A 12,245-nucleotide genomic window follows, 5' to 3' on the forward strand; every position below is an offset into this window, starting at 1 on the left:
TTATTTTCCTTTAACATTCTTTGTCAAAATTAACAGAATCGCATAATTTGACATTTCTGGGCTCTGCATAATTTCAGAATTTTTGGGGTATAAAACCGCGGGGATATCTTTCCAAGTGGCATGCTTCATTTATTACTTCAATTTCAGAGAAACACCTAGTTTTGTATTTTTTTAAAATAAGCAAAAAACTCAGCACACTATATCAGAACTCTTTACAACTCAAAATAAATGCCTGTGTGCAGCATGCGTAAAGATAATTACACGTTACACTATATCTTAAGCCTTTTATTTTCTTGTATGTAAATAAATATGATGACGTCATTATTTCTTGCTGTGTTGAACGGCAAGGGCAAAGGGGACTTACCAGAGACTATTGCAATAAATCATGATTTATAGTCTCAAGACTTACTCAACTGCGTTGCTTCCATAGATTTTAATAATAATAATAATATAATCCTAGAGTGTACACTGTCATGGCCGTCGCTCTTTGCTCCCTATAAAAACATGGCTGCGAAAGTCGTGCATCATGGACGCCCAAATTAAATAAAGGACAGAATAGTAGATAAGTAGTGGACACATACTCACCCCGTGACCCCCATCCCTTTTCCCCCCTCTTTTTCGCTTTAATTTTACTTCCTTACTACACGTTACGCCATCTGGCGTTTAGGGCAGCAACAAAAGATCTCCAGCTCTGTCTGTTTTTGGGCCATCTTGGTCAACGTCCTCTACGAATGGCTCCTGGACTTCATTTCAGACTCCACTGTGCGTCTCCAGATCTCTTTGGGTGTACCCTTCTTGTGATGTCCTTCGGGTGACCAGTGAAGGGCAGTCTTTACAATACTGTCCCCGTGGTTTTATGCACCCCGCATAATTTAGCAAAATTTGATCATTTTTGGCATAGTTTCGGATTATTTTCCTTTACCATTTTTTGTTAAAATTAACAGAATAGCATAATTTCACATTTTTGGGCCCGGTTTGCATAATTTCAGAATTTTTCTCGCATAAAACGACGGGGACAGACAATAGAGTCTGGTTCTCTTCTCAGAACATGCCCAATCCATCTCCATCTTCCCCTTGTTATTATGGTGGTTATGTCCTCTTGCCTACATTTTTGTAAAAGATCTGCTTTGGAAATCTTGTCGGGCCTGAAGATTCGGAGGATTTGGCGTGAACTTTAGTTTTACCAGGACTCATAATCGTCAGATTGCAAGTTCGGGGGTTCGAGCCTCAAGCCCGACGTTGTGTCCTTGGGAAAGATACTTTTTATGCGAATTTTCCTCACTTCACTTTGGGGGGAATGGCTACCTGGCCACCGACAGAGAACGATCTTGTCAGTATGTTAGTGTTTTAGCGCCCATACTATAAATGGCGGCTTGCACAGTATGCTTCCAAGGAAGTTGACATTGCTTCAGAAAGCTATCAGGTCTTTTTTAAAGTTTAGTTTTAGAAGAGGTTTTACGGCGCTCAAAACTGCATAAGGTCATATATGAGCTCCAGAAGATTAGAGGTGTTACAAGAGAGTAACAAACAACAAAAAAGAAGGGGAGATAAGGATGATAGATGTTTGATAGGAAAGAAGAAGCAAGCCACACCAGGGCACCCGCCAACCAACCACTCCGCCGCCACTGTCTGATCGTTGCAGCCAGCCGATAAAATTCTCATTTCACAAATTCATCAAAAACAACACGTACATGTTTTGTCGCAAAAATGTCAGAAACACATGCAGTTTATCAAAATTATTCATAGACTTGCTGTATTTTGAAGGTCACAGAAAGTAGTTCTTTGATTCCATCATAACCATATCTTTTGTATTTTAGGGTGGACAGTGGTCACAAAATAGAATCTACTGATTAACAAAGACAAAAAACTGACAAGCCACATGGATTTCAATAAGACAAAATTTATTGTTAAAAAGGTTGTTCACAAGCGCAAGAAACATTACAAATAAATAAAAGTAGCAACAAAAAGAAATGTTTTAAAAACTAACAAATAAAGCAATCCAGAAACCAAATGATACAAAAATGGTGGAGACGTCCTGGTCAAAATCATTAGTACATTGATGGGCATGTACAGGTGCTTGAATCTACAACTCTTATCTCTCTCTCTCTCTCTCTCTCAACCCACCTTGACCTCTCTCTATCTCAATTTCTTTTTCTCCATATCTCTCATGCACAACTTCTCTCTCTCCCTCTCTCTCAGACTCACAAGCACACATCACTTTACAGATTACAGACACACAGTCTACACAAATTGTCAATTAAAGTTAAAATGCTTACTAAAACTTCAAGTCCTGCACCTTCTTCAACAGACAGTTCACATTTCATCACAATCACTTCCTCCACCAGCTGCTTCATTCCAAGTGACCACCACAGCCCCTCAGGTAGAGAGACATACAGTGTGGCAACCTGTTACATTCAAAAACCTCCACCGCACCTTACCGAGGAAAAAAATCCTTGAACGATTTAATAATGATCAACTTTGGCATTGCTTTCATGGCTGATAATTTAATGAAACTACTACATTTACAGCGCTATTCTCTTGCCACAGCAACAACAATTTTCATTACGGTACAAGTAACAGAAAAATCACTGAAAAGAACAAAGGAAAGTAAAGCAAAGCATACACCAGGCACCCGCCACACAAAGACGACACATCTGTCTCTTGATAACACACTCATCACAGAGATGACACGTGTGTCTTGATAGCAAACTCATCACTGACAGAGATGACACATGTGTCTTGATAACAAACTCATCACTGACAGAGATGACACACTCATCACTGACAGAGATGACACATGTGTCTTGATAACACACTCATCACTGACAGAGATGACACATGTGTCTTGATAACACACTCGTCACTGACAGAGATGACACATGTGTCTTGATAACACACTCATCACTGACAGATCTGACACGCCTATCCTGTCTACAGATCTCTGCAGTTGGCTGATTCCTCTCACTGACCCCAACACAACTATGACAAAACACAACTGGCTGCTCACATGTCAAAGCATGAACAAAACACAAATAGCGAAAAAATGAAGAGAGGAAAATAAAAAGAAGAAAAACAGCTGTCTTTGAACAGAACTGTGCTCTGCTATACCAACAACTGATGGGAAAATGGCCACATTTTGCCAGAGACAGACTAAGACACGTCCGAGATTGCTGTCAGACCAAAGTGCCGCAAGCCCCGGACCCCAGACATCAGACATGTGAGAATGTATCAGCCCTGGCCGGCTTGACTCAGACAAACAAAGGGATGTAACACTACTAATGCTGCCACTAATGCTACAGATGGCACAGTAGATCTCAACACACCATCAATTAATTTGGTAAACTCGTGTAATTTCAATAAGAAAAATATTTTACAACTATAAAGGCGTTCTTCATTCAAATAGCTTTTCTAAGCTTGCTTCTGAACAATTTATATTGATTCAGTGCAAAGGATTCTCCCACCCACCAAAGTCCCAACAAATAGACAGACATTCGATTTTGAAAATTGAAAAAAAAAAAAAAAAAAAACACTCCCCAGAAGCAAACCAAACTCATCTCTCAATGAAATATCTACAACAATTCCAATCCACGCCTTCGGAGCATAAAGTGAAGAGTGTAGGTACCATCCATTACACCACACACACCAGTGCTTTGTTATGGTAAGAGTATAGCGGCACTTGCAACACAATAAGGCAACATAAGTGCCGAAGATGATAGAGGTGTTACGAAAGAGTAGCAACAAGACACCAATGCTTAAAATGACAGATTTATAATGTTGACATCAGTAACAAAACAAAAAAAGAGAGAAAAACAAGAGGGCTTTCCCGCGTGAGTATTCTTACACATTTCCAAACAAACAACACTCGATTAAACCATGCCCTCTCTACAAATGACTCATTCTCTAAAGCAATATCACTACAGGTCACCTCCACAGTTAGCACAGGGTCACACGGTGAAATCTGAGCACAGCACTATTACACATGCACACTGTCACAGACGAAATACTCTCAGACTTTTTTGTTTCCTACAGTTGTCAACCCCTTCAAAGCCGTACAGACATACCTGCTAATTCATGGAAAATGGCAAAACTGTCCACATCTTGACGTAATCAGGAAAGGCAAAATACGTATCAAAAGTGCCAAAACACTGTCACAAATATCTGTACCCACTTCCCACCCACATCCAAAATGACTTCTGGACTATTCCACGGTATCTGACGAGACAATTAGACTATACAAATAGATTTCTTACAATGATAACACAATAATTCAATATCAATGACCAATTAATTCATTTCAACATTAAATGATCAGAACATGTCATTTGAAAGACATAATATTAAGAATAATATTAAATGCAGTCATTTGAAAAAAATGTACTTTATGCAAATTCCGTGACAAGTTTAGTTTCAGTAACTGACGGGACAAAAGAGGCCTTTTTACTGTCCCTTCAGTTAACGTGGAATAGTCCTCACTTCCACACATGCATGAAGCCTTTTCAAGAATCTTACACCAGACAAAGATTTATTTTATATTTTTTATATGCGTACAACAAAAGTTTGTTATGGCAAAGCACAGAGTAAACCAATATCTACCGGACTACTCAAGACTCTTGCTGTTAACCTCAAACAGTCACTCTATACACAATACAGTGTGAGCATCAACAACGTCCTGTACTCATCATCAGACACACAAAACCTACTATCACACACACACACATGTACCTGTGACTGCAAACCTCAATTAATAATAGTCACTCTCTATCCAATACAATGTCAGCATCAACCATGTACTGTACTCATCATCATCATCAGACACACAAAACATACCATGACACATGCGCGAGAATGTCGCTACCAAACTCTACAATCACTCTATATACTCTCTATCACATACAACATCAGCATCAACCACGTACTGTACTCATCATCATCATCAGACACACAAAATATACGACACAAGCGCGAGAATGTTGCTACCAAACTCTACTATCACTCTATATACTCTCTATCACATACAACATCAGCATCAACCACGTACTGTACTCATCATCATCAAACACACAAGAAAAGCCACCCCACACACATATGAGCTTTTAACTGCTCTCTCTCTCTCTCTCTTTCTCTCTCTCTCTCTCTCACACAAACCCACACACTGCTCTAGCTGCAGGCTTCCAACATAAGCACCCCACATAATTTCATCCTCTCTCTCTCTCTCTCTCTCACAAACCCACACATTGCTCTAGCTGCAGGCTTCCAACATAAGCACCCCACATAATTTCATCCTCTCTCTCTCTCTCACAAACCCACACACTGCTCTAGCTGCAGGCTTCCAACATAAGCACCCCACATAATTACATCCTCTTTATCTCTCTCTCTCTCTCTCACTCTCTCTCTCACTCTCTCTCTCACACACACACACATTGCTCTAGCTACTAGCCTCCAACATGTAAGCGTCCAGCTCCGTGTCCAGCACCGACTTGGTCTTGGCCATGTACGTGTCCAGCTGACTGTCCAGGTCATGCTGCGTGACGGGCGCCCCGCTGTTGTTGTTGTTGCCGCGGCCCCGTCCACCGCGCCCGCCCCTGGGCCCTCCTCTCCTGGCCCCTCGGCTCATCCCGCGACCACCGCCGGGGGCCCCTCCCCCTCCTCCTCCGCGCCGGATGACAGTGCTCTGTCCCGTCAGTCTATAAACAAAACAACACACAGGGAAAGAAAGAGAAACGGTTAATTTACACAACTTTTTTTTCCCACTTCGACTTATGATGTAGTGAGACTTCCAACAATGAGGTCATATTATAAGTCCCAAAAATTTGAGGCTTTACAAGAGAGTAAGAGTGAAACACACACACACAAAAAAAGGAGGAGAGATAAGGACGACAGATTTTTCTATAAGAAAAAAGGAGCAAACCACACCAGAACACTCGGACTCGCCAACCACCTACCATTTCAACTTAGGGCGAGGACTCCGCCAAACGCCATTTTAAAAAGTGACATATTATGACCAGAGTCTTTCACTGAGCAGTCGACATGTGGTACAAGTGTCTGGTCTAGATAAGAACGTAGAAAAAGAAAGCAGACATAGATTATTATATCAATCAGCCCATTGAGTACTGTCCTGGTGGAAATGTGCTATATAAAAGCAATCTATTATCATTATTATGATTATTATCATATTATAATCCAAACCCATAGCACAACAAAAGAAAATATCTCCACATTAGATAAAGCATAATATTACAAAGAACAAGAAAATGAATAAAAATCACTTTACTTTACTGGCTTTTCTTTGAAGTAAAAGAGAAAAAAAGTAAAATGAAGAGAAATTCAAAATGTGCTAAGCAAAGCTAAAATGCTCAAGGAAATGCGTCTGCGTGTTTTAAAAAAACGAAATCTTCTCTGATAGTGAGATAAACAACAATCCATTTATCTCAAAATGGAGAAAGTTGCTGTGACATGGTATAAATACATCTAAGCACACATCAAAACTCTGCCCCCCCCCCCCCCCCCCCCCACACACAATTACAGCAGCACACACACAAATAGTCATTGTATGGAAAAACAAAATACTGCTATTCTCTCCTCCCTGTCCTGTCGCATGAAGGATAAAAAACCTGTCCGTCCCTCCTGTACAAAATAATTCCACAGCGGGAGAACTTTGCTGGAGGGCTGAAACCAGGGCCATCCACACTACAGGCCAACAGCAACACAGAAACAGCCAGTGACGCGCACACACACACACACACCCTGCAACAACATGCTTTCAAGTGGGCCAGGACTTTGCTTAGCAGGCAGATCTTCAGCTCATCAGATTTTTTTTTTAATTTGATGGGTTTTTTTCTTTTTTCTTTTTAAAATGTGGGTAGGTAGTTTTACCCAGCCATTGATACAATCTAGATCAATTTAGGCTTAACCCACGCCTATCAGGGCCAATCCCGGCAACGAAAGACACAATGTCTGGGCGGAAAGATGGAAATTCTCAAAATACATTTTTTTCCACAGGAGAATCACTCAAGTCTTTAACGTGTAAGAGAAATATGCCTGACAGCTACACCACAAATGTTAATAAGCACATCAGGCAGAAGGAGAACATCTCTGCAGTGGGAACACACAAACATATCAATGGCTAGACAAACACGGTATCCTGCCTGCATCACTGATTTCTTTCTCACACCACAAGTTCAAGTACTTCACCTACAAAACAACTATTAATGTCTGTATAATAGTGAAATACTCCCAAATTGTTTAAAGTGTAGTTTTAAAAAGGTTTAACGGTGCTCTCGACAGCATAAGGTCATATGAACACCAATGGGTGGATGTCAACAGAGAAGTCCAAACCGGAAAAAAGGCTTACTCTGCTCACCTCTCTCTCTCTTTCTTTTTTTATAGTAGAGGGTTTTACGGCGCTCGCAACTGCATTAGGTCATATGAGCGCCAAGGGGTGGGTGTCAACAGAGAAGTCTTTACAGGGAATCGGACTTACTCGGCTTACCTCTCTAGCTTCAATAGCACAAGGTCTGCTTCGACTATCAAGGCACCCCAAAAATAGCAGGTCACAAAAGAGTGACAAACATACAAAAGAAGTAGAGGGAAATGACAATAGTAAGGATTAGGGAAGAAAAAGCAGCAGTTCCCTGTTGTAGGGCACAGTTATGAGTGTGACATGAATTAGCCCATTTATAATTCTTGAACGAGAAATGTCCCCCCTTTGGGAATGGCCTTAAGACACTACAGTCAGTTCACCTCTCTAGATTTTCTCAAAACAGCATTTTTTGGGATAGCCCGCAAGCGACCACATGTAGTTGATAAAGAAAACCTCCGCACCATACACTTATTTCTTTTTCATGTGACAGCGACTAACCGTTAATCCACACACACACACCCAGTTACGTTTATTTTGGGGTAAGACTAAATCAAAACAAGACTAAACAGAATCAACAGTCATCAATCTTGACTAAACTGTCAGTTTGGATCAAGGTAGCATTTACAAGATAGCGCACTCACTAACTGCAGGCTATCAGGCCATCACCATGCTTCTATCCTACATAGCATTAATGGTGACATAGCACTGAGAGGAGGAAAAGAATGGGAGAAAAGCCTACTGGGACTAGGGGATCATTCAACTGACTGCGGCAGAAAAGGAAGCAAAATGAAATAAGGGATCATTGTCTGGTTCACCAAAGAAAATACTCCCCACCCCACCCCCCCTTTCCGTCAAAGAACAAAGCAAATTAGTTGAGGTAAAGAGAAGCACATCTACACAAGACCCAGTAACAGCCATTCTGTGCCAAGAAAGAGCAAGACAGGCAAACAAAATCACTTGAGGGAAATAGAAAAGAAGTAAGACCTCCCAAAAGCACCCTCCAAACACCCTTGCAAATACTCAATATTCACATTTCTGAAACAAAACAGTTTCTGGGATAGTCGTGACAACTTTTCGCCTTTGTACAAGTTTAACACTGAACGTAAAGCAAACAGATCAGCTGGAAAGTGAAGCTTCTGTGTAAGAGCAAAGATAGGAACATTTGCATTGGGGAGGGACAGGAATCAAGAATTTCAGTTTTAGTAAGAGTTTTACAGCACAAGCAACACAATAAGGTCATATAAGTCCCGAAGAAGAGATGTGTCTCAAGAGACTAACATACACAAAAAAGGAGGAGAGATATTTGATAGGAAAGAAGGAGTAAACCACACCAGAGCGCCCACCAACCACCCACGGAAGCAAGACAGCACCCGGGAACTATGGAAGGAGAATAAAGAAACTGTGGACATAGAAGCAGCACCCTCTACCCACCCATTTGAAAGGAAGAGAACTGAAAGAGGGTGGTCAGAGATTATAAAAACGGAAAAGCAGCTTGGTCTCCACTTGGACAAAGAGAGAGAGAAGCCCATCCACACAACAACTGCTTTATAGTGCAGGAGGAAAAAAAGCCAAGGAGACACAAAAACTACTGAGCGAAAAAACCAAAAAACACACTAGAAGTAGAACCTCTGCACAGCTCTCTTTGATCACCCACAGGACAATAAGACGACGGCAGGGACCATACAATAAAACTTTAAAAGTAGACGTCTCATGCCTCCACCAACATGACGATTCAGATCATTTACAAGGCAGACTGCACCGACCCTGCATGTCACTAGTGTCAGGGCCAACCCAGGCTGAGAGGGATACAGTATCCCAGCAGACAGACAGAGACTCATGTCTTCCGTGCGTGGCCACAGTGAAGTGCCTAACTATCACCTACACCAAAGACACCCGTACAACAAACAACTGCTATTTAGTACAACAGAGGAAAAATAGACAAGTTTTAGTTTTAGTAGAGGTTTTACGGCGCTCGCAACTACATAAGGTCATCTGAGCGCCAGAAGATTAGAGAGGTGTTACAAGAGAGTAACAAACATAAAAAACAAGAAGGGGAGATAAGGACGATAGATGTCTGATAGGAAAGAAGGAGCTAACCAGTCAGACCAATAGTGGTCAAGCGCTATATGATATTATCATTATTCTAATCAACGACAGCACCTTTCAGCCACTGACAGGCTGGAAAGAGAGAGAGAGTTGTTTTCGATTTAGTAAACGTTACAACACTTGCAATACAATTAGGTCATATTTTATAAGTGCCAAAGACTAGAGGTGTGAAAAGTAACAAACAGAAAAAAAGGAGAGACTAAAACTGATAAACTGTTGTTATGAAAGGAGAAAACAACAACAGAGCATCCGCGAACTGCCCATAGACAGAGCTGATGCAACAATATGAACCTGACAGCGCGTCGTACATCTGAGAACAGGCGACAAAGCTCAGGGGGAGGGGGAGATGTTTATCTTTACAGATCACAGATATTGTACCTCCAGTTGGAGTGCTCCGAGTCCGTGTTGGGGGGAACAAATAGACGGCAGACACACGACGAAATGAACACGTTAAGCGTTAGTGTCACAATCAGGCATGCCAGGAAAACTAGCACGACATGTTTTACGGTACTACTCTTGAGGGGGAGGAGAGGAGAGAAAAAAATAGCAACATTGACTTAATTATTAGTCAATTACTGCCATATAGAGGGGAAACAAAAACAAAAACTAAAAAAAGAGGGGGAGTAAAGAACGGCCTATTGTTTGTTTGAGTAAAGAGAGGCACATCGACACAATAACTGACATTACTTGCTGTGGAATAGCAAGACAGATAGATGACAGAATCAAAAGAAGATCAGTAAAAAAAAAGTTAAGAGCAGTCTGGCTAATTCCCATATCTTGACTTATCACAGCGAACTCAGGCTGTGAAGAACACAACATCAATGCAGATAGGCGCAGACAATCTGATAAAATAAATAACTTCAATATACACAGACACAGGAATCGAACTCACACCTTCAAGAGCAACTACAAACAGCTCAACTATGACACAACTGACACCAGTCAGTCCCGCCAGCAAATAAACCGACAAATGATAGAAAACCTGGCAAAAGAAGTGTGCTTGTGGAGAAGAAGGAAGTGCTGAAAGTTCAGCCTGAAATCAGAGGCATGAGTGGTCAAACTATACGCCTTATATTCAAAGGAGTAATCTTGCTTTGAGACTGAGAATGCCCTCCCACTCAAAAACTTATTTTTATTATTTGCAAGTCTTTCATTCAGAGTAGAGTCAGAGGTCTAAGGCATTGTTTGTTTCTTGGGTTTCGAGTTGCTAGAACACCCTCTTCACCCCCCCACCCCCCTAAACAGGACTCAGGACATAATGTTCATACACATATTGTGCTGCAAATAAAGGCTTACATCACTTCTGAAAAAGAAAAAGTCCTGAAAACTTAAAAGCTTAGCAAAGTCTGTGGTGCATCTGAATTTTGTGCAAGTGACCTACCCAGCACCAAGGAAGAAAAAGAACCAAATCTTGATAAAACATGATTTCAAAATTGTATATCAATAGAATACATGTAAGAAAAAGAACGTAACAAGGATAAAATATAAAGAATAAGACATAGATATAGAATATCCCATTATTATGACGTAGATAAAGTACATAGAATATGACATAAATAAAGACTGAAAAGAATATGTAAAGTATAAAAAAATATGACATTGAATATAAAATATAGATAACATAAATTAAGTATAAAGAAAATGAAATAGATAAAGAATATGACTTAGATACAGAATACGATATATACATATACACATACATCTGACACCTCATATGTGTAGGCTTCTGTATGAGTGAACACAGTCACAGTGATACACACAAACAGGTCTTAGAGAAGGCTTGAGTAAAGAAAAGCACACCGACACAATAATGGTCATTTAGTGCTGGGAAAAAGTCACACAGACAGATAAAAACAACAGAGAAAAGACAAAGACGTTGGACCTACCAGACACAGCCTCCGACCACCCACCCGTACTCAACAGATGAAAACAGGTCACAACAGCTTGAACGCACACCGTATGTGGTGGAAACTAAGGCCTAAGGACGGGCCGGTCAGAGACAAGGCTAAGCAACACGGTAGCTATGACCACAGTAACTGCTTGAGGAGTACCCAATACGAGATAGGTTTTTTTAAGTAAGTGTTTTACAACACAATAAGGACATATAAGTGCCGAAGATTAGAGGTGTTACAAGAGAGTAACAAACACAAAAAAGAAGGAGAGATCAGTATGATAGAAGTTTTATAGGAGAGCAGGAGCAAACCACACCAGAGCACCCGCCAACCACCCACATACAAGATAGATCACACCACCACAGCCACAAGTCCCTTGAAGACAAAAAGCTCTCCCACTTGGGGGCTGGGGGCCACTTCAACAGACAACTGCATCATGTGCGTAAACACTTACTGTCCATACCTACAGGGGTGTGGGGGCCTTTATAGGAACAAAAAGACAGCTAATAGATACTTAGACAAACCACCCCCTCCCACCCCACAAAACTTCAAAATACTTGTTCAGATGGTATACAGTCCACAGGAAAAGGAAACGATAAAAGAGCTAACAAGCAAAAAAAAAATTCTGCCCATGACCTTGAGCGATGATATCCGAAGCTCCCTGTAGCATGTGTCCGCGACATTAAAAGTGAGAAATAATATGCCAAAAACAAAAGCAAAACAAACAAAATAAGATCAGGTCAGCAAAGAAGTCTGGGAATAAAAATCAAAAGGACAGGGTGCGGTTAGTGTGTGCAAACAGGCACAGAGACAAACAGTGACAACTGTTTCAACGGGAGGGAAAACTGCACCATGGAGACCAATTTCTCATACACCACTAACCCCCC

The 12,245-nt window shown here is 41.0% G+C and overlaps 1 protein-coding gene across 2 annotated transcripts in view; it reads right to left on the minus strand.

Annotated features, from left to right (window-relative positions):
* Positions 1-1,882: 1,882 nt before the first annotated feature.
* LOC101862241 (chromatin target of PRMT1 protein) overlaps positions 1,883-12,245 on the minus strand; it is a 23,444-nt gene continuing 13,081 nt past the window's right edge. For both annotated transcript variants that reach the window (XM_005112749.3, XM_013090651.2), the window contains one exon: positions 1,883-5,684. In XM_005112749.3, coding sequence (XP_005112806.2) covers positions 5,426-5,684 — 259 coding nt within the window. In that variant the 3' untranslated portion in view covers positions 1,883-5,425. The remainder of the gene's footprint in view (positions 5,685-12,245) is intronic.

Source organism: Aplysia californica, unplaced genomic scaffold, assembly GCF_000002075.1.
Source record: "Aplysia californica isolate F4 #8 unplaced genomic scaffold, AplCal3.0 scaffold01391, whole genome shotgun sequence".
NCBI classification, from domain to species: domain Eukaryota; kingdom Metazoa; phylum Mollusca; class Gastropoda; order Aplysiida; family Aplysiidae; genus Aplysia; species Aplysia californica.